We start from the raw sequence: 24,154 nt of genomic DNA on the forward strand, positions 1-24,154 counted from the left end.
TTTTTTATAAATGAATAAAGAGAAATTGAAAACAATTATTTATTCTGGAAATTCAAGGAAAAATCATAATAAAGTGTGAACATAAAAGCCAAATACATGAATTATTGTATCATCCATTGAAGGGGGCTACTGTATGAAATGCACGCAGCGATCGCTGGGATCAAGGTGCACTTCTCCTACTCGCCGCTAGAGACAGGGCGCTGTCCACAAGGGGAGGTGCTGAAAGCAGAAATCACAGGAGCGGACATCTTTCCAAGCAGAAGACGGGCTGCGGAGAGCCGCGGCGGGGAGACGAGGCTGGAGGAGGACAGGCTGCCATCATGGTGAAGAGGAAGAGTTCAGAGGGCCAGGAACAGGAGAGACTCCGAGGAATCCCACTGCCCATCCAGATCTTCCTGTGGAGGCAGACTAGGTACATGACAGCTTCTCATTCAACCACACAGGATGGTCATATATCTCATAGAGATCATCCATACTGATCCCACTCACCATGTCTGAGTCCTACTGTATATATATGTATTATCCTCCTGGATGATTGTCGAAGTAATATATATATGCCTCTAACATGATTGTCTCATCCTGCTGATCACAGTTACCATTTCTAAGTGATACATGATTGTTACTAAATGTATATATATATATATATATATATATATATATATATATATATATATATATATATATATATATATATATATATATATTCCTCTTGGATGATTCTCTCATTTCATTGAGATGTCATGTTGTCCATATCATCCATACTGATCCCACTCTACACACTCACCATCTCGAAGTCCTACATGGATGTCCAAGCTATATATATATATATATATATATATATATATATATATATATATATATATATATATACATACACACACATATATATATATATATATATATATATATATATACACACACACACACATATATATATATATATATATATATATATACACACACACATATATATATATATATATATATTTATATATATATATATATATATATATATATATATATATATATATATATATATATATATACATGTATTCCTCTTGGGTGATTCTCTCATTTCATAGAGATGTCATGTTTTCCATATCATCCATACTGATCCCACTCATCACACTCACCATCTCGAAGTCCTACATGGATGTCCAAGCTATATATATATATATATATATATATATACACACACACACAAACACACATATATATATATATATATATATACACACACACACACACATATATATATATATACACACACACACAAACACACATATATATATATATATATATATATATATATATATATATATATATATATATATGCATGCATGTATTCCTCTTGGGTGATTCTCTCATTTCAGAGCTGTCATGTTTTCCAGATCATCCATACTGATCCCACTTACCATCTCTAAGTCCTACATCCTTGTCCAGGCTGTATATATAAATACATGTATAGTAGCCTCCTAAATGATTGTCTCATCTCATAGAGATGTCACTGGTTCCAGATCATCCTACTGATAACAATCACCATTTCTAACTGATACATGATTATTTGTAATATATATATATATATACCTCCTACAATATTTCCAGATTTTATATAGATGCCATTGTTTCTATATCATCCAATGATAATAATCTCTCCTTCTTATACCTTCAATTTATGTGTCACTGAGCTTTCCCTCCAGCCATTAAAACCTATACACACATTTTTATTTGATGATTTTTTTTTTTGATCCATAACCTCCAGATGTCTCCATTATTATTTTTTCCTTGTTACATCTCAGTATTAATTACTTCCAGCACATCTACTAATTGGTTTTCTGGCAGACTTGCCCAGGCAGTATAGCTGCATGTATATACCACTGTAAAATGCACTGTATAGCAGAGACTATACAGAGACTATGGGCTAGATTCAGTAACACTTACGACGGGCGTATCAGTAGATACGCCGTCGTAAGTCCGAATCCCCGCCGTCGCAACTTTAAGCGTATGCTTAAATTGAGATACGCTTAAATGTTGCTGAGATACGACTGGCGTGAGTCTCCTACGCCGTCGTATCTTAGGGTGCATATTTACGCTGGCCGCTAGGTGGCGCTTCCGTTGATTTCAGCGTAGAATATGCAAATGAGCTAGATATGCCGATTCAGAAACGTACGTGCGCCCGGCTGATTTTTTTACGTAGTTTGCGTAAGGCTTTTTCTGGCGTAAAGTTTCTCCTGCTATATGAGGCATAGCCAATGTTAAGTATGGACGTCGGGACAGCGTTGCATTTTACGTTGTTTACGTCGTTTGCGTAAGTCATTCGCGAATAGGGCTTAGCATAAATTACGTTCACGTTGAAAGCATTGACTACTTGTGACATGATTAGGAGCATGCGCACTGGGATACGTTCACGGACAGCGCATGCGCCGTTCGTTAGAAACGTCATTTACGTGGGGGCATGTTTTATTTACATAAAACACGCCCACCTCTTCAGAATTTGAATTAGGCGCGCAAACGCCGGCAGATTTACGCTATGCCGCTATAACTTAGGGCGCAGGTTCTTTGTGAATACAGAACCTGCCTCACTAAGTTACGGCGGCGTATCGTATCTGAGATACGCTACGCCCGCACAAAGTTACGGCGGGCTATCTGAATCTAGCCCTATGGATGCAGAGATAGATAACTATACAGTGACAACAATGGTTTCTGATCATGATCAGGGTGACCTGTCACTTCTGCTACAACTGGACACACAAGCAGGGAGCAGGAATAGTGCAGCACAGATGAAAAGCATGATTCATGTGGCAGAGCTATAGCATGGTTCAGTTCCAGCAGCCGCCACAGCTTTCATGTACTGGAGAAAATACCCAACAAGTGGTAAAGAGAATGAAGCAAAAATGGGAGTGTTGTATAGAGGAGGATCAGCCATGGCCATATGACAGATGATAGCTTGCCTAGAGCAAGGGACAGGGCAGGCTGTCACTGAGAGCTGGGCCAGTGCATCTCTTCATTGGTATTGAATTTTTTTATTGTTGACCAAGCCCAGTAAGCTAAGGATACATTGGGGTTGATTTACTAAAAGCAAATGGCTGTTCACTTTGCAAGGGATTTTTTTCCTTAACTTAGTGAGTGTAGTAAAGTTCTGTTAGCTGACATGACCATCATGTGCAGAAAAAAAATATATATTTTTTTAATATTTTCCCTGCATGTGATTGTGCTTCCTATGCAAAATGTATTTTCACCACATTCACTAAGCTAAGAAAAATTCCCTTGCAAAGTGAACAGCCTATTTGCCTTTAGTAAATCTGCCCCATTGTGTGAAAGAGCAAAAAGGATCACAATTACCATATTTATCGCGGTATAACGCGCTCCCGCGTATACCGCGCACCCCCAAAGTTGACCCGAATACTGTGGAAAAAAAACTTACAGTTTTGGTGTCTTGCGCGGCGTCCATCGGCGGCCTCATCGGGTCCGGCGTTCGTCTGCGGCTTCGGGGTGTCCTCTTCGGCGGGTCCGGCGTCCTTCTGCGGCTTCGGGTGTCCTTCTGCGGCTTCGGGTGTCCTTCTCGGGCGGGTCCGGTGTCCTCTTCAGCGGGTCCGGTGTCCTCTTCGGCGGGTTCGGTGTCTTCTTCGGCGGGTCCGGCGTCCTTCTGCGGCGTCCTCGCGGCGTCCTCCCCGCTCGTTTCCCGCGCCGAGTTTGAATACTGCGCCGACATATACAGAGCGCAGTACACTCGTGTATTGTCGGCAATGCTCGGCTACCCGCGCTGACGTCCTGTACGTCCAGGACGTGAGCACGGAAGGAGCCGAGACTGCCCCACTATACCCGAGTGTACTGCGCTCGGTATATGTCGGCGCAGTATTCAAAACTCAGCGCGGGAAAGCAGGTATCGGCGTATACCGCGCACCCACGATTTTGCCCTGATTTTCAGGGCAAAAAAGTGCGCGGTATACGCCGATAAATACGGTAGGTATAATGGGGTTGATTTACTAAAGGCAAATAGACAGTTCACTGAGCAAGGGAGGGAATTTCTCTCGTGACACGTTCCTTCAATCTTACTCTGCCTGTGTTTCTGCAGTGTTAGACAGGAGGATGCACACACATCACATTAGGCTGTTTATTTCTATGTGGTTACTGGAGAAGATATTATTCATGTGTTCAAAAATATCAACTCTATATATACTAGGTTAATTTTAAAGCTCAAGTTTCCTAATTTTTAGGGGATACAGCACCAAACACATTAGTTGCATGCAATGGTGTGTATCCCATGTTCTGGGGGCTGTTGCTCCCTATAAAATGTCCTCCTACGTTTACACCACAAAAATGTCGTCCAGATCCGTTCAAGATGCACTTCTGCATGCTCATTTTTAACACATTTTTATAGCCTTTCGGTGCATGTATATTGCGTTTTTCATGTGTTTCCAGATGCATTCCAAATGCTTGTTTTTTTTGTTTTTTTTTACTGTAGTGGGTTCCAATGCATTTTTGATGCATTTTTATGCCTTATACCGTGTTCCAATACAGTTCTGTACAAGAAAAAAGCAACATGTTGTACTTTTTTTCTGGAACTGAAACGCACTGGAATGCACTGCACTGCTGTGAACTATGCCATTGGAACCCATATAATTCCTACTTTCCATGCATTTTTGTTTCAGAAAAAAAGTAGTGTAAACGGGCCCTAAATGTAATTTTCATAGCTGCTAGATATTGGCAGTTGTGGCTATCTTCTGGTATTGTGTGGAATAACAGCACCTATCGCTAGTGTGAAGTGTAGCCTTTTCCACCATTCGGAGACCTTGTGCCACTATACTATGAATATGAAGCGGAGATCCTGTTCCCTTCTATTTACAGAACATTGGTGCATTGTGGGAGAAAAGTAGCAAACGTATCATGAAAGAAATATGGAGGATACCGTTGCTAACCTCCTTCTGATAATGTTAGTTGTCAGGCAGGCTGTTATGTTGCTTCACTGCTGGCAATACTTTCTGTAACTGACCTGAAATTAGTATACAGATTAGAAAAGCCAGAAGTCCTTATTGGCATACCTAATTTCAGTCAATCAAAGGGGGGCAACAATAAAGCCAAGCAACTAGCATTTCCAGATGGAGAGCTCAGTAATGACAGTCTCCATGCTTCTTTCATGACAAGTTTCCTTTAAAGCAGGGATATGCAATTAGCGGACCTCCAGCTGTTGCAGACAATCCCCATAAGGCATAGCAAGACTATGACAGCCACAAGCATAACACCCAGAGGCATGATGGGACTTGTAGTTTTGCAACAGCTGAATGTCCGCTAATTGTATATCCCTGCTTTAAAGTGTCACTAAACCCACATCATATAAAAAACTATCAATAAATGGTGTATTACATGCTTTTCATACTTAGTCAGTCACTGTGAGATTTGTTTTATGTATTCTGCAAAAAAAACTGGTTGATCCTGCTGCTCTCTATCTGCACTTTCTGTCCATATTCCCAATTAATTTTTTTTATTATCAAAATTTTTTATTCGTTTTTTAACATTTCTATTTAACAATATATTACATTATATCACACCCTTGTACAATAAACATCCTTATCTGTATCCCCTTTTTATTTTAAGAAAATAAAAAGGGGAGAACAATTATCACCCCCACCCTCACTTATTCCCTGTGGCTCTCTCCCCCCCTCCAAACACAAAAAAAAAAAAAAAAAAAAAAAAAAAAAAAGTGATCCCTTAGATATGAGGCTTCTAAAAAGCCATTCTATAGCTTATCGCTCATTATTCCTTGTTACCCTCTCCCCTAAAAACATTTTTACCAAGTGTTTGAAATCTGAGGCCTCTGTCAGGCCATAAAGCCACTAATGACTTAATGTATATAATAACAAACAAAAAAAAGGGACCCCTTATTATGTAGTATATCCCAATCCCACCCTCTGTGCCCACCCTCTCTTAAACCTGTGCAGGTGGGGGTTAGGAGCAGTGCCGCACGGGATTTCATATTGAGAGCTAAAAATAAATAAATAAATACGAAAAAAAAAAAAAGACAAACAAGTTATTCTCCACCCCCCCCCCCCCCCCACAGGCTATCCACTTACGTTTTCCTACAGCTCCTTAAATTATTCAATCTCTAGCGAGCATTTTTCCGTAATACTCTCCTTATATGATCCCATGGACCTCGCTGACCCATGGAATAGGAAGTTTAAAGGTGTCAGTTCTATTTCCTCGGGAGATAGCCTTCCAACCCAAGGGGCAATCTCTTGCCAATATACTCTGATCTTTGGGCATGACCACCACAGGTGGAGTAGGGTACCCTCTTGTCCACATCCCCTCCAACACCTATTGTCCGCAAGCCTATACATCTGTGCCAATCTTACTGGGGTTCTATACCACCTAGATAGAAATGTATAGGACATCTCCTGAATCTGTGAGCTTACAGATGTATAGTGTGTGGAGTCAATAAGTTTTTTAATTTGTTGCGTGGTAAACCTGTGATTTAGCTCTCCTTCCCAGTCTCTAATATAGTAAGGTGTTGTTTTTCTCCGTGTCCCTAGGATTAATCTATATATTTGAGACAGTAAGTGTTTGGCCCTCCCAATCTTTACACATCTGGTTTCAAATATAGTAAGCAAATTAAGAGGCCTTATCCTGGTCTTCCATTTTTGAAAGAAGCACCCTAATTGATGATACCTCCACTCCACCATTGCGGCTGTTCCCAAGCTCCGTCTCAATTCAGGTAAGGGGGTCAGGGTTCCACATGGGGAAAATTTGCCGCATGTGGTATCCCTCCCCCAGGCCTTCATTGATCCTACTTCCTCGCCTGGGGGGAACCACGGGAATCCCTCTAAGGGAGCCAAGGGGGATATCCCAGGGGCATAATCTTCTGATTGATTTATTTTATCCCATATCCTTAGTGTATTATTAGTTAATGGTGACATATTCCCAATTAAGCTTGAGATTTTGCAGCTGTGGTGGCAACTCTGCACATGCTCAGTTCTCAGTGAGTTTCTATGCTGAGCACATCTGAGCAGCCCATGTGACTATAGAGTAACACATGTGGGTGTATACACAGTGGTAAATGAAAGCCCACACCCTCCTCCTCCATGTCCACTAACCAGCTAAACACAAGGGGGCAGGATGTTTCATGTAGAATAATGGAGGCTTCACCTCCCTCTTTATCTAGGCTGGAGGAGGGTGACACAGCCTGTGACTGTCAGAAACACCATCTAATTGCCACAAAATAATAAAAATTTGATTTCAAAAACATATTTGTATGACAATTTAAAACAGTTTATTGGTATTAATTATTCCAAAGGCTGTTTTTTTTTGAACATGTGACCAGAAGCAGAGGACTAGAAGCTCCTCCCGCTTATGTTTCCCTGCAGACAGGCTGGGAACGATCTGGGTCATGTGACAGCAGCTGTATATCGATTAGGAAAGAGGTATTTTTTTTAATATAATTACAGTGCCATCCACATACAGAAATAGAAGGGACAATGTAAATTAAACAATTAAGTAAGTATGACTTTAATTGCACTAAACCAAAGGGGGTAACAATAATGCCAAGCATATAACATTTTCAGATGGAGAGGTCAGTAATGACAGTCTCCATGCTTCTCTCCCCATTAAATACATTTTCCAATAACAGCCTTAGAGGATATTCATCCACACGTTATCTAAGTCTATCTAAGTCTTCCATTGAATGTAATGTTTTAACATCTAATTTTACAGTAATTTTTTCTGCATCAAGCTAGAATTGTATATACCGTATTTATCGGCATATAACACGCACCTTCATTTTAAGAGGGAAGTTTCAGGAAAAAAACTTACATTTTAAATAAAGAAAAATAAGGGTCAGTGCCCATCAATGCAGCCTGATCAATGCCCATCTACAGCCTCTAACTTGCCCATCAATGCAGCTTGATCAATGCCCATCTGCAGCCTCAAAATTGCCCATCATTGCAGCTTGATCAATGCCCATCTGTAGCTTCACAATTGCCCATTAATGCAGCTTGATCAATGCCCATCCACAGCCTAACAATTGCCTATTAATGCAGCTTGATCAATGCCCATCTGCAGCCTCACCATTGCCCATCAATACAGCTTAATCAATGCCCATTTGTAGCCTCACAATTGCCCAACCATGCAGCTTGATTAATGCCCATCTGCAGCCTACCCATTGCTATGAATACAGCCTGATTATTGCCCATCTCAGGGAGGGGGTGGGATGAGGCATAAACTCTATAATGAGATTAGATTAATAACTATAACCTGACATTTATACTTATCCATCATATTATATAATATGTATTTTGAATCCAACGATACCTACTTATCTATCGCATAGACACATCACAAGTATCATACATTAAAAGCAAATAAATTCCAAAGTGATGGATGACCACCAGGGGTCAAAGCCTTGTGAATCACTGGGGTCAGCCTGGCTTGCTGCAGCACAGGAGCTACCAAAAAAATGATCACAGATATATCATGTAATTATTTAAAGGTTGGAAGAAGGGAGGAGAACAGCTTACACTGCTTTTAGGCAGTGGGGTGAGGTCTGGCGAGGCGCCTAAAACACAATATTGGCTGCAAAGACTTTAAAATCCCTTGGTATGCAAAACATGACATGTATATATTTTTTTAACTCTGCCTTTAGCTAATTTACTGCAGATGAATGAATTATACGCCTGCAATTATTATCTAAAGTGTCATGTGTATTCTTACTTGAATCCTGTTGTTCCCTGTGTATTTTTTCCAGATCTTTACAGTAATCCAGTATGAAACGTTGTCTTTGTGCAGGAGCTTCCTGTAATAAAGACCAGTCACTGCTGCTGTCTCTCTTTGTGTAGTGTGACTGGTCTTCTCCTGTATTTTTATGCAGGCAGCCTGTAGTGGGAGGACCTACTGCAGGGGTGCCCAACCTTTTGAAGTGCGAGGGCCATTTAAGCGACTTGGTAACTGGTCGCAGGCCACAATCAGCGGAGCAGGCCAATGGCAGGTCCATGTCCGCTCTGCATATGCAGAGCGGACACAGACACAGCCTGATCGGATTGGAGGTAGGCAGGGGCGGACTGACCATTTGGGCACTCGGCACTGCCCGAGGGCCCCATGCCACTAGGGGGCCCCATCAAGGTTGCCAGCCTCAGTAAAACCAGGGACAGTATGTACAAATATGTGTTTTTTTTACATCTGTCCCTGAAATGTCCCTTACCAACATCCGTTTGGTCTAAAAATCCCAAGATTATAGCTGCCCCGTCTCTCCAGTACCTTCTCAGTGTGTGTATGTATACTGTGTGTCTGTATGTATACTGTGTGTGTATATTGTGTGTCTGTGTGTGAATACTGTGTATGTATACTGCATGTGTGTGTGTATACAGTACTGTGTGGCCCCATAATCTATTGCCTGGGGGCTCCATAATCTCCTATTGCCCGAGGGCCCCATAATCTCCTATTGCCCGAGGGCCCCATAATCTCCTATTGCCCGAGGGCCCCATAATCTCCTATTGCCCGAGGGCCCCATGAGTTGTCAGTCCGCCCCCGCAAGTCGGTTTACATCTGCCACTCCTTAGAGGTGAATGGAGGGTCCAATTGGGTCGGACTGACCATGTGAAAGGAGCCCATGGCTGCTTTCACACTGATGCGCTGCGGTTTCCCTGCACCGTGGGTGCAACACTGCTTTTCTGCACTTTGCAATAGTATTATATTCTGCAAGTTTGGTGCACTTTCAGAAAGCTCACCAAACTCACAGGTATTAACAGAAGTCTATGGCTCAGTGCAGGTAACCCTCAAGTGCACTGCTCTGCATCTGTGGGTCAGTTTGAAAGCAGCCCAGTAACCACTGCAGAACAGATATGCCCATATATACACTGTGATTTTTGTAATAAACTTACCTTTAAAATCAGTATTCTATTTTATTCCATCCCAAAGCAGGAGGTCGTGGGCCACATCAAAGGGCTCCGCGGGCCACATGTGGCCCCCGTGCCACTGGTTGGGCACCCCTGACCTACTGGGTCCATCCCACAGCTCTGCTCTCTGTAGAGACTATGTGTAGTACAGTGGTGATGTCACCACTATGTTTACAAGGTAATATCCAGATTTTTAAAGGTATTTGGAGTACACAAAGAGGATTTATATCCTTTGTGGCTATTGAGGAATATTTTCATATGCCTAAAGTATATATGAACCAATAAATTTTGTTGTTGCAGTGCATTTCTGAGACCCAAGCTTGGCAAGCAGTATGAAGCATCTTGTGTGGTAGGTATTGTACATTTTTTTTTTTTTTTTTTGAGGAGTGGTGTTCACTTATTATTAATGTTATTTCATATAGGTTCACACATGTCTCGTCCGAATTATATGTCAGTTTTCACTGCGAAATAAAAAAAACATTTGTTAAGCAGTTTAGGTGCGTTTTTAATACGACTCTGATGTGAATTTGCAAGGCTCAGGACTGGATTTTTGTCACAGCTATAGTTTCAGTGATGGCCAATACATAGTAGATAAAGGGTGTCAACTCCTGTAGTACAAGAGCAGTCCGTGCTGAAATCCTGACCTGGATGCTAAACGGAATCCTGAGCTGAATCCTGAACACAACTGAACACGTGCGATTCAGAAGCGTTCCCATAGAACTCAGTGAGCCTGGAGTTTGCACCTGAATCGCACCACAGAGCTCAGAAAATGCACAGGACACTTTTTAAATTCTCACTGCAGATGCCTCACATATATGTAAACAGCTTCAAAGGAAATCAATGTTATTTCAAATGTCATGCAAATTGGATGCGGTTTAAAAGCAAACTAATCCTGCAGGATCTCAAAAACCACAAAACCTTTTGTTAGAAGCTCAAAATCAAGCTTTACAGCAATCATCACAGGTGGCTGTAAGGCACATCTGTTCTTGCTCATAACAAGGCTTGATTGGACAATTTTTTTTTGCATGGTTCAAGTATATAGCAGTCAAAGGCTTGTTGGGTCCGTACACACCGATCTGTGGGCCATAAATATATCCCCTATTTTGTAGACGCTATAACATTTGCACAAACCAATCAATAGACGCTTATTTATTTATTTTTCCAAAAATTTGTAGCAGAATACATATTGGCCTAAATTGATGAAAAAATTCGGATTTTTTTTATGTTTTGGGGTGAGTTTTATTTATTTATGTATTTATTAAAATTCTTAAAAGTACAAAAAAGTCAAAATGCAGTCAGTTACCCGTAGGCCTCGATGCGCCGAGAACAACAATACAGCAACAACCAAAAAACACACACAGGCAGCGGAACAGATCAAATTTCCAAATTAGCCGACCTTAAGGTATGGTTGGGCACATACTTGGTGAATTTTTCCTGCAGGTACACTGGCCCCTTGCCATGGGTAGCCCTGTGCACCATGCATCCAGTCTTAAACAGAACCCGTTCCTTCACGGGTAGCCAATGCAGGGCTCTCAGCGATGGCGTGATGTGGTCACGACGACCAACACCCGTGAGTAGCCTCGCAGCGGCATTCTGAATAAGCTGTAATTTGTGCATGATGTTATTAGGTAAACCCAAGTACAAAGCATTACAATAATCTAATCGACTTCCGATAATGGCATTAACCATGGAGATCTTATGCGACTCTTCAATGAAGCGAAAAGTCGACCTCAGGAGTTTCAAGTGGAAGTGACAAGAACTCATCACCTGGTTTACCTGTGGTCGTAGCGTCAATCTCTCGTCCAAGATTATTCCCAAATCCCTGACCTGGGTGACTGGCACTGGGACCGATGAAAACGAGTCCGGCCAGGTAGGGAAACCGCCCGACCATGGCTGATTGCATAAAACCATGCACTCAGTCTTGGAGCCATTGAGCATAAGATAATTGGCCCCCATCCAGGCTTGAATTTCCTCCAGGCAGGTGGCCAGAGTTATCTGAGCCCCCCCATCCCTGGGCAGAGGAATGTAGAACTGGGTGTCGTCAGCGTAGACATGAAAAGATAGGTTGTGGCGGCGGATGATATATAGCAGAGGCCTCATATAGATGTTGAACAGGAGCGGCGATAACGCCGACCCTTGAGGGACTCCATAGGACAGGGGACTATCAGAAGAGCAGTGCAGTGCCAGCCTTACTCTCTGAACCCTGTCCAGCAGAAATGAGGTCATCCATGCCAATGCTATACCATCAATGCCTGCCACAGTCCCTAATCGATCAAGCAGTCTAGAATGATCGATGGTATCGAATGCTGCAGACAGATCCAGCAATACCAAGGCCGAAGCCTCATTTCTGTCCAGGGCCCAGAGTAGATCATCCTGGACTTTGGTCAAGGCGGTTTCAGGACCTCTTCCTGGTCGGAATCCAGATTGAAAATCATCAAGCATGGAATTGGACTTGAGATGGGGCTGAATTTGCCACACTGCAGCTCGTTCCATGATTTTTGCCAGAAACGGTAGAGTTGAAATGGGACGATTATTGCTCAACACGGAGCGTGCCAGGTTAGATTTCTTCAGCAGGGGAATAATCAGCAATACATTTTTTTTGATAAAACAGCGCTATAAACAGATATACTCTGTTCAGATGGATATCCTGAATAGGTGATGGTGAGGGAGGTGATCGATCAATGGTATATAAGCACCTTATACCAAACAAAATTTGATTTGTGAATGCACCAAAATTGTGGATAAGTCGCCCAAAAAGGAGGAAATAGGCTTACCACAGCAAATCTAAGTGAGATTTGCTAACAAACCATCTGTGTATTCAGGTACTGTGCGGGTTAAACCAACTCAGGCGGGGGTACATAGGAGGCAAAGAAACACAAAAATAATAGTGTAATATGACTAAACAATGACCCCTCCTAAGCATGGAAAAAACCTTTTGATTAATGCCCGTACAATATTGTAAACAAAGGTATGCATATATTGAAATGGTTTCACCAATCAGCTTCTGTCCCCGGGAGCCGCGCGAGTACTGTAGATCAGCTGGTCTCGTTCTCCTGCTGTGTTGGACAAAAGGTGAAGCGCGGTGGAACGCACTTTCGACTTCCGTGTAGCGTCTAACTGTAGCCACGCCCTGACGCGTTTCGTCACTTGGCCAGTTTCTGGACCATTATCCTGTGCAGGAACAGCAGTGAGGACTTTGCAGGCAGCAAATGATTGCTGCCTGCAAAGTCCTCACTGCTGTTCCTGCACAGGATAATGGTCCAGAAACTGGCCAAGTGACGAAACGCGTCAGGGCGTGGCTACAGTTAGACGCTACACGGAAGTCGAAAGTGCGTTCCACCGCGCTTCACCTTTTGTCCAACACAGCAGGAGAACGAGACCAGCTGATCTACAGTACTCGCGCGGCTCCCGGGGACAGAAGCTGATTGGTGAAACCATTTCAATATATGCATACCTTTGTTTACAATATTGTACGGGCATTAATCAAAAGGTTTTTTCCATGCTTAGGAGGGGTCATTGTTTAGTCATATTACACTATTATTTTTGTGTTTCTTTGCCTCCTATGTACCCCCGCCTGAGTTGGTTTAACCCGCACAGTACCTGAATACACAGATGGTTTGTTAGCAAATCTCACTTAGATTTGCTGTGGTAAGCCTATTTCCTCCTTTTTGGGCGACTTATCCACAATTTTGGTGCATTCACAAATCAAATTTTGTTTGGTATAAGGTGCTTATATACCATTGATCGATCACCTCCCTCACCATCACCTATTCAGGATATCCATCTGAACAGAGTATATCTGTTTATAGCGCTGTTTTATCACTTTGAACAACAGTTCACTTTTATTTGATAACTTTTTAGTTTACACTTTATAGATGGGTCACCATTTATTTTAAATAGCTGCTTTTAGAAACAACACCTTACATTATTGGTATTGTGTCTACACCTATAGATAGTGTGTCACCACCTCACTATCACTTTGGTTGAAAGATCGATTCGCTTCCTGGCGCCGGAAGTGCAGCAGTAGGCCTTGTTGTACTGCACCTTCTTTTAATACATTTTTTTTATTTTTTTTTAATTGTCAGTTTATACGACAAAAAAAAAAATGCAGAGGTGATCAAATACCACCAAAAGAAAGCTCTAGTTGTGGGGGAAAAAAAGACATCAATTTTATTTGGGTACAACGTCACACGACCGCGCAATTGTCAGCTAAAGTAGTTAAACATGTATTGCAATATAGGTGAACTAAAAATCCCTGTTTTTCATTGCAAAAGTTAGCTAGAAAGGGTATATAGCAATGTGCAGAAGGTTTTCCAGAGTTTCTAAAGTCTCAGCATTCACACAGCCATTGTGAATAATCCCTGTAATGTGTCTAATATGTGTGAAATGTTAAAAAAAAAAAACTTTATTGCCCCCCACTCTACACCCTGTGAGTGTTAAAAAATGTGTATAATAAATATGTATGCCTAGAGCTGCTCCCACTATCACATCACACTAAATATACAAAATGAAAAAAATAGTGAGGCGCTCTAAAAAAGCAAAAAAGTGCAGGGAAAAAGTACACTCAGCAATAAGCAAACGCACAAATGCCACCAATAACATGCGTTTACATATGAATAACATGTGTTTACATAAATTTGATTAATATATCATGCAGAAAATTTATAAAAAAAACTCCATAGCGTAAAACCAGTCAATATTTTTATTTTGAAAGGGTAAAAAAGACACTTATGCCGCGTACACACGATCAGTCCATCCTATCAGAACGAACCGATGGACCGTTTTCGTTGGTTAACCGATTAAGCTGACTGATGGTCCGTCGCGCCTACACACCATCAGTTAAAAAAACGATCGTGTCAGAACGCGGTGACGTAAAACACAACAACGTGCTGAAAAAAACGAAGTTGAATGCTTCCAAGCATGTGTCGACTTGATTCTGAGCATGCGTGGATTTTTAACCGATGGTCGTGCCTACTAACGATCGTTTTTTTCTATCGGTTAGGAATCCATCGGTTAAATTTAAAACAAGTTTGCTTTTTTTTAACCTATGGATAAATAACCAATGGGGCCCACACACGATCGGTTTTGACTGATGAAAACAGTCCATCAGACCATTCTCATCGGTTTGACCGAGCGTGTGTACGCGGCACTACAATCTTCAAAATAGTCAAAAACATCTCTCAAAGAAAGTCCAGGCATGGATGCAAAGTCAACATTTTATAAGTTAAGTAATACATAATCCATGCTTTGCAGAGTCTTTGTACTCAGCTCTGTGCAGAGCCCTGTGTGTTTGTGAACATAGAGGGCCAGATCATCATAGGGAGTACGCCGGCGTATCTACTGATACGCCGGCGTACTTTCAAATTACCTGCGTCGTATCTTTAGTTTGAATCCTCAAACCAAGATACGACGGCATCTGGGTTCGATCCGACAGGCGTACGGCTTCGTACGCCTTTGGATCGTAGATGCAATACTTCGGCGTCCGCTGGGTGGAGTTTGCGTCGTTTTCCGCGTCGTGTATGCAAATGAGCTTTTTCCGACGATCCACAAGCGTACGCGCGGCCGTCGCATTCTCTTATGTCGTCTCTAGTCGGCTTTTTCCGGCGTATAGTTAAAGCTGCTATTTTGCGGCGTATAGATAGACTTGCCATGTTAAAGTATGGCCGTCGTTCCCGGGTCGAAATTAGAATTTTGTAATTTTGTGTAAGTCGTCCGTGAATAGGGATGGACGTAAGTCACGTCTAAGTTCAAAAAATGACGTTGTTGCGACGTCATTTCGCGCAAAGCACGGCGGGAAATTTCAAAATGGAGCATGCGCAGTTCAATCGGAGCGGGGACGCGCTTCATTTAAATGAATCACGCCCCCTTCCCGCTGATTTGAATTCCGCCGCCAGAAATACACTACGCCGCCGTAACTTACGGCGCAAAATCTTCCTGGATTCGACTTAAAGCCAGGTAAGATACGGCGGCGTAGCGTATCTCTGATACGCTGCGCCTATCCAATTCTACTGTATGTGGATCTGGCCCAGAGCTCTGAGCTGTGACTGGACACAGCCGATCAGCAAACCATACTGCACAGACATCCATTGACAACCTTTATGAAGGATGGTGCAAGGCATTACAGGGGCACCATACAGAATCCAGCATTGAATAGAAGACCAGGACACCAAGTAGATTCTGAAGAAGTATTTAGTGATGTCCCATATGAGCTTTTTTGCTGATATGGCACTTTAGTAAATCTTGCTTCAGAATCTACTTGGTGTGCTGGTGTCCTCTTAATTTTCCTCTCTATTTGCCCTGATGACCATTGTCAATGGGACTGAAGGTGAAGAATCCAAAAATGTTGGTTATTACCAGAAATCTTCCAATGCATACAGTTGTTTCCTCAGTCTCACCTTCTCTTGTGTCTCAGAGACAGGAATTAAAAGAAAATCTTTCCAATGGCACACAAAACACTTGGCACACATTGACAGGTGTTTAAACCAATCTCTGTTCTGTATATCCATAGCTGAAAACAAATATTGACTTTAGATATACTTGAAGCTGTAAATGTCAGAGACTGCAAAAGCTCTCATTTCAACTTCAGGAAGTGAATAAGCTGCACCGCTCCCCTTCAACCACTAGATGTTACTATGTTACTGTGTATCCATCAAGTATATTATGGGCAGACCAATAGAAGACCAGGTGCTGAATGAAGGTGCAAACATTTTTGGAGGACTAGAGTATGTTGTGTACAGACAATCAACTACTTTAGTTGTCAGGTTTTTGGGACATAGTTAAAGACCAGCAGCTAAAAAGGGTTTGTAGTACAATATATCTGCACATTGTGAATTTGTACCTAATTTTTACTATTATTGTCTTTCTACACTAGTCATTTGAAAGGGTTTTGGTTGAAAACAAGCTGCATGGCCTCTCTCCTGCCCTCTCAGAAGCTATCCAGAGCATCTCCCGATGGGAATTAGTCCAAGCCGCACTTCCACATGTTTTACATTGTACAGCAACACTGCTTTCCAACAGAAACAAATTAGGTTGGTATTATTCCTGGTGTTTGAGATGTCTCACCTAAGTGTTTTGCAGGCATGCATTTTCAAGTAACTGTAAAGCCTCGTACACACGGCCGGTTTTACTGTCGGGAAAACTGCCCAAAAAACGCCGGACAAAAAAAGAGAACCAGCTCTCTTTTTTCTTCCCGACGGGAAGATCGGCGAACTTTTGCCCGCCGGTTTTTGGCAGTTTTCGTATGGGAAAAACTGCAATGGAGCATACACATGACTAGGATTACCATCTAAAGCTCCATCGCAGGAAAAGACTAACCGAGCAGGTACTCGGCTTTCCCCTCGATATTTCCGACTGGAACTTTTCCCGTCGGAAATCCTGCACATGTGTACGGGGCATAAGATTCAGTTTGCCAATAACTAAAAAGCTTCAGCTTTCTTCTGATAAGGCTAATCTTCATGGTTCATGGGCACAGAGAAGCAAGGGGGCAAAAAATAGATGCAGAGTGGTACACCCATTCTATGGCTTGTATTAACAGTGGGGAGCGCAATTTTTGATCCTTGTCCTGGGTGCTGGAAGACACTGTCCCGATACTGGTGCTAATCATGGTTTTATTTTTTACATAGGCCATCAGGATAAGCTTGGTGTTGCAGAAACTAAGCTGCTCCATACTCTTCATTGGATGCTTCTAGAAGCTCCCCAGGACTGTAGTAATGACAGGTTTAACACTGACCGGAGCTCTAGCTGGAGTGCTCGTAGTGGTGCCTTTATCCATCAAGAAAACCAAGCCTCTCCAGGACAGCCTAGGCAAGGTAATACCAATGAAGACGATGAGAACAATCGAAGGAAGTTCCTACAGAATTCTATGGCTACAGTGGAGCTCTTTGTTTTCCTTTTTGCTCCTCTAGTCCACAGGATTAAAGTAAGTGGCTCAAAACCTGATTTCATGGGTATTTTTTATTATGAGCTGTCTTCTGTGAAATTATTCTTATTTGCTTGTGGTAATATTGCTGAGAGCTAATAAACAGAGTTTTTCTTTTTTAAGGAATCTGATCTGACTTTTCGTCTGGCAAGTGGCCTTTGCATCTGGCAGCCAATGTGGGAACACAGACATCCCGAGGTTCCTGCTTTTACCACACTGGTTAAACCTATCCGTAACATCATAACAGGTAGTTTTATCACAGTTTATTCTGTACTGTCTTTAAATTGGTAGTATACTCTGTTTTACCACTTAGACCTACAGGTAAATCTATAATAAAGCTTACCTGTAGGTACTGTGAATATTTCCTAAACTTGTACAGTTTAGGAGATATTCAGAGTGCATGCAGCCGGTGACACCACCGGCGCATGCGCTCTAAAGGTCCGGCATACTGTGCCGGACCTTCAGGGCCTGTGCCGTAAACGTTGGATAATGTGTGCATGTACGAGAATTACATCATCAAGCCCCCGGACACTCATGTAGTCCGAGGCCGTGTACCCAGAAGGAAGACTTGGTGAAGATGGAAGCCCTCTCAGCGGTGATAGCGTGTAGCTGGAGGGCTTCATTTTAAGGTAAGTCTCTCATAATGTGCTAGTATGCAATGCATACTAGCACATTATGACATTGCCTTGCAGGGGATTTTTTTTCTCTTCAATTGTGGTTTACTACCACTTTAATTGAAAATGATCGCTATAGCTTAAGTTCAAGTAAACCTGTCACAAAGTTGGTCAGTTAAAACCGAACTTATGATGGAAAAATGCATACATTGGGGTTATCTTCAACAAAAGCTAAAAACAATAAGTAGATCAAGAAATACATAAGTAAGTTAAAATATAATTATAATTTTTTTGTATAGGTCAAGCTTGGCACAACCTGATCATCTCCCTGAGCCTCCTTATTAGTCACCTAGGCCACCCAATATAGAATGGGAAATTTTTTACAATAGTTGAGATTTGCAAAACGCTGGCTACTGAAAGCTCTGGAAGTACTGATTTTGGCTCTAAAGGTTTGCTTTATACGTAAAAGGTAAAAAATATTTTCCTTCTGTTCAAAAGAACCATCACACATTAAAGCAGAGGTCCATACAAAAATGGAACTTCCGCTTTTTCTAACCTTCCCCCCTCCGATGTCACATTTGGCACCTTTCAGGGGGGAGGGGGGTGCTGATACCTGTATAATACCGGGCATAGACCACTTACGGAACCCCCGCCCCCCTGCTGCCTTCTGGGAGACACACGGGTCCCAGAAGACATCAGGGACCATTTTGATTGAGCAGCGCGAGTCGTGCATGCCCAGTAGGGATCCAGTCTGTGAAGCCGCAATCCCCTTAATAAAGATGGCGGCGGCAGCATCCGAGGGCCGAGAGACATGTCGGCCTTGGGTGCCGACATTGTGGGTGCCCTGGACAGGTAAGTGTCCTTATTTTAAAAGACAGCAGCTTAAATTAAAACTAAAATTAAACTGCATGTGACCATTTAGACAATGTTAGAGCATGCACATTGATGGGTGTCTGAGTGTCCAACCACCAGACACCAGTGATGTCATGTGGGAAGAAACAAGTCACCTACTTCCATACTCTTAAATGCTAGGGCCCGGATTCACATACAGCAGCGCATATTTATGCTGCCGTAGCATATCTCCTTTACGCTACGCTGACACAGCGCAGAGAGGCAAGCACTGGATTCACAAAGCCAGTGCTGCCAAAACTGGGCTGGGTTTCCTAGGCGTAAGCCGGCGTATGTGGAAGTGGCGTGAGCCATGCAAATGAGGCGTGACCCCATGCAAATGATGGGCCGAGCGCCAGACAGATATGAATCGCCAACTGCACATGCGCTGTCCCGTGGACGCATCCCAGTGCGCATGCTCACAATCACATCAGAACTACTCCCTAAGATACGCTGGATCACTGCCTACGGCGTGAATGTAACCTACGCCTAGTCATATTCACGTCCTACGTAAACGACGTAAAACATGTTGGCTTGTGTTCCCTTTGTATGGATGCTGCTGAGTTACACCTCCTTTATGGGGCATAACTTTGCGCCGGACGTATGACTTTACGTGCACTGCGTCGGACGGACGTACGTTCGTGAATCGGCGTATCTCCCTCATTTGCATATGTGAATAGAAAATCAATGGGAGCGCCAAATACGACCAGTGTAAATATGCGCCCACTCTACGCCGGCATAGGCAAGTTACGTCGGTCGCACAGATACGACGGCGCATATTTGCACTTACGCGGCGTATCTCGAGATACGTTGGCGCAAGTGCTTTGTGAATCCGGGCCTAGGTATTTATCTTTGCTCCCAGCAGAAGAGAACCTGATGTTTTTTTCCCTGCATGGGCAAATCAAAAATTTACTTTAAAGGGTCACTAAAGGAAAAAAATGTTTTAGCTAAATAGCTTCCTTTACCTTACTGCAGTACTGGTTTCATGTCCTCATTGTTCGTTTTTACTTTGAAGTAGCTGTAATTCTGCTGTGATCTCCACACTTCCTGGTTGCCTTTTTCCTTATAACCATGGTACTGGGAGATTTTCACGGTGGTCTAAGCTGTCATTACTGTGTGTCTAAAACTCCTCAGAACCAATCAGATTCATTTTAAAAACAAAACACTGCCCTGGATTTGTTTGTTTTTGTTCTGTGAGTCTTCCAGACTCACCTCTCACCCGGAACTTCATGTATGTACCTTTAAAACCGAAAGTGAAACTAGAGGCACATTATATGATAGATTAAATCCAATTTGTAATCATTTTTAAAAGGAATCAGTTAACTTTTATGTCTCTATACCCAATAAACAGTCATTTCATCAAAACATTTTTTTTCCTTTAGTGACCCTTTAATGTCAGTCAGTTTTGTTATTTGTCATGCAATTAGCTATTCATACCCCTCTACAAGCTCATTAATATGTACTATATATCTGATAACATGATGGCTACGCAATCTGTAACTGTCCAATGTTGGAGAGATTTCCCCTTAATTTTTGTCCTGTTGCCACAAGAGGAGAATGTCACAATGTCCCGCACAAATGCAGAGTGGTAGGGAAGAAGTCTCCAACCCAGTGTCCAGGTCTTGCTGAAGACCAACGGGGTGTGTGTACAGACTTTTTAATGACAGGCTTGGGCATAGCTCAGCGCTCCCAAGACAGGTGTGCTCTGTTCAGAAGACAGTACTGCATGCTGGAGACAGAAGGTTCCTTGTTTAGGTGGCTGGGAGAGTCAAGTCAGCTAAGCAAGTCTGGAGGGCTGAGAGAGGCGAGACGACTATGTCTGCTGTGTTTTCTATAAGAACAGTAGAAGTAGAAATAATATTGACAATCTGACATATATTGTAATAAATAAACTGTTTAAACATCTATATTATAGCAAAACGAAGTTCACCATGCAACAGTCAGAACCAAATTGTGGATTCACCAAAGCAGGATGCAGGATCCAAACAGGTACAGCACATTGAGTACAGTTTTTCCCATAATTCATTATGACCATCTACCAAGGGTAATAAATAAATCTAGAAGTAAAAATATTCAGGTTCTTCCAATTATTACAATTATAGAAAGGTCCTTTACCCATGCTGATTATGCATTTGTTTTTTTACATAATATACTCTATTATTTATTTAGCAGTATATAATATATTCTTTATTACAGCAGGGATTTGAGGTTGTGTCTGAATTAGCTCAGCTTGACTCCATATCACCCAGTCCACGACCTACTGCATCCAGCTGTCAGAGGGCCAACTCTTTTGATGGCTGTGCCACCTCTCACATGTCACAGGAGAGAGGACCTCCTCCACTTCCAAGGTACTACAATAATTGCTAACTTTCACACACAATTAATTAATTATGGAATATATATAGCAACTTTTTTTGTTTTTCTGTTCATTTTCAGACCATCTCTGGTGATTCCACCATGCCAAAAATCCCGTTACGCCACATACTTTGATGTGGCAGTACTAAGATGTCTGCTTCAACCCTACTGGTCAGAGGAGGGGACACAGTGGTCACTCATGTATTACCTTTATCGGCTCAAACACATGCTGGAGGAGAAACCAGAGAAGTCACCTGAACCTGAGGAGCCCCCAGTTCCGCGTCCTCGCAGTAGCTCCATGGTGGCAGCTGCTCCTTCTCTTGTCAACACCCATAAAACCCAGGTGGGAATTCACCCAGATAAAGGGTTGTAAAATGAAAACATTTTATATTTAAAGATTATATACATGCATAGGAATTAAAACATTTGTCACTATTTTGAACAGTGTTTGCATATTTATACCATTTTATAACACTTCCTCTACCAGCCCTTGACTGCCTATTTCTCCTAACTAGGCAAAAATATATTTCGTAAAAAAACTACATGGGTTATCACAAAATGGGCTCCAGAATTGAACTTGTGATTTTAATCTGAATTAATGAATTTAATGTTGTCAAAACTGAAATCTGGAAAATTCCAACAGAAGCAAAGCCAGTTTGGTTTGTGCCCTCTTTCTGTCCAGGTCACACTCTGTTGGTTGCATTGCCTCTGCTATGTTCTGACGTAGTGAAGGCTATGAAAGGTTTAACATGCACTTATGGAAATTATATAAAGGAAAATATCTATTGATATTAACTCAGTATTCAGTATATTTACGGCCAGATTTACATCTCAGAAGCCTATAGGTAGAGAATTCCAAAGCACCATCCCCCCCACCGCATAAGACTGATTTTCTTTTTCTTGATATAATATTTTTATATAATTTTTTTTTTATGTGTTAAAGGAAATGCTGCCGACTGTGATGTAAAGGGGAACTCTGATGTAAGGGGGTCACTAGTCACCAGAGCTCCCCCTTACACAAGAGTCCTTACAGTTCTCCTTTACAGTGTAAAGGGTACCTCTGTGGACCCTGATGTAAAGGAGAACTCTTATGTAATGGGACCACTGGGGACCATGATGTAAAGGGGAACTCTGTCACAGTGAGCAGCGTTCCTCGTTACATGAGAGTCCGCAGTGTTCCCTATTGCATCAGAATTCCCCTTTACATCAGATTCTGCAGAGGTCCTCTGGGGTGCTACTGTGAAAGGGGCCTAATTCATCATTGCAACAAACAGGTCCCGGGGCCCTTGTAAATATACTAGAGAGGCCATTCAGACCATCTGGGAGCTGCCAAAACTGGGAGCAGGATCATGACCAGGCCTTTTTTTCACAGAGAATAGGTGCAGGACCCCCGCCCCCCACCCCAGTAATCTACCCGCCCCCAATGCCGCCATTCCTGTAAAGTGTTGTAAAGTGTAAAGTGTTGCCAAATAATGGGTGTGGTCAGGGTAGAGGAAGAAAGACTTCCTTTACCGGCTTTTGTGTTAAGTGACAGGCTGGAGAGGAGAGGGCTGCCGGAGGTGGCGGAATGGCCCTGAGCATAACTAAACTGACTGCAGCTGCTTGCATCCCCCCCCCCCTTGGAGAGAGAGGGGCACAGAATTCTCTCTCTCTCCAGGTGGGTGCCCCTCACATGCCTACAGTGCCTAATTGTAAATGCAGCTCAGAATATATTTGAAGATCTGCATGAATACTTTTGAAATTCTTACCTCTTTTTTTTATAGGATATGACCAAATGTAATGAAGAAGACAGATCATTGGGTACAGAGCCATATGCCAAAGTATCTTTGACTAATCTCCGAAGACCAGCAATACCAGATCTGTCCTCTGATCTTGGGATAAACATCTTCAAGAAGGTAAGATATTGAGTTTTAAAAACTGTAGAAGGTGCAGAGTATAGAGTATAATGTGTAAATTTCCTTTAATTCCACACCACAGACCAGCTATTTGTGATCTCAAAGTGTTGCATGTTTCCAGCTCTGTACAGTTTAGTTTCAGAGAAAAAAATTGAAAACGTTTGCCTCTTAGGAGTGACAAATGACGGTTCACCTAAACTGGGCATATTTGGCTATTTGATCTCTTCTGTGGCAAAATTTAACGTGGTGTCTTTTATTGTTGGTTGTGTCCCTGTTGGGAAGATTACCCCTCAAGTCATGTCAGTACAGAAAAAGATGATCTTTCCAATGGGGACACAGACAAAAGCAAAAACTAATTTTTATTAGCATTGGAAACATTATAAAATAGTTTTTTATTGCTGTCTATGCAGGTGGCAGCCTCTCCCCCATTTCTTATACAGGCTTCACAGGGAAAGGAAATAAAGGAAAATCTCCCCTATGGAATTGCGAACAGAAACTTTAGCTCTGTCCTCGCTCCATTCAATTTACTAAAGACTATGGGCCAGATTCAGGTAGAAGTGCGGCGGCGTAACGTATCGTAGATACGTTACACCGCCGCAAGTT

At 42.3% G+C, this 24,154-nt stretch overlaps 1 protein-coding gene across 1 annotated transcript in view; it reads left to right on the forward strand.

Annotated features, from left to right (window-relative positions):
• The first annotated feature begins 240 nt into the window (after nucleotides 1–240).
• Nucleotides 241–24,154, forward strand: part of UNC80 (unc-80 homolog, NALCN channel complex subunit) — a 238,742-nt gene continuing 214,828 nt past the window's right edge. The window contains exons 1-9 of the mRNA XM_040357443.1: nucleotides 241–412; nucleotides 10,182–10,230; nucleotides 16,753–16,909; nucleotides 17,504–17,799; nucleotides 17,923–18,046; nucleotides 21,217–21,290; nucleotides 21,501–21,649; nucleotides 21,738–21,999; nucleotides 23,420–23,551. Coding sequence (XP_040213377.1) covers nucleotides 321–412; nucleotides 10,182–10,230; nucleotides 16,753–16,909; nucleotides 17,504–17,799; nucleotides 17,923–18,046; nucleotides 21,217–21,290; nucleotides 21,501–21,649; nucleotides 21,738–21,999; nucleotides 23,420–23,551 — 1,335 coding nt within the window. The 5' untranslated portion in view covers nucleotides 241–320. The remainder of the gene's footprint in view (nucleotides 413–10,181; nucleotides 10,231–16,752; nucleotides 16,910–17,503; nucleotides 17,800–17,922; nucleotides 18,047–21,216; nucleotides 21,291–21,500; nucleotides 21,650–21,737; nucleotides 22,000–23,419; nucleotides 23,552–24,154) is intronic.

Source organism: Rana temporaria, chromosome 6 (genome assembly GCF_905171775.1).
Source record: "Rana temporaria chromosome 6, aRanTem1.1, whole genome shotgun sequence".
In the NCBI taxonomy this organism is placed as follows: Eukaryota; Metazoa; Chordata; class Amphibia; order Anura; family Ranidae; genus Rana; species Rana temporaria.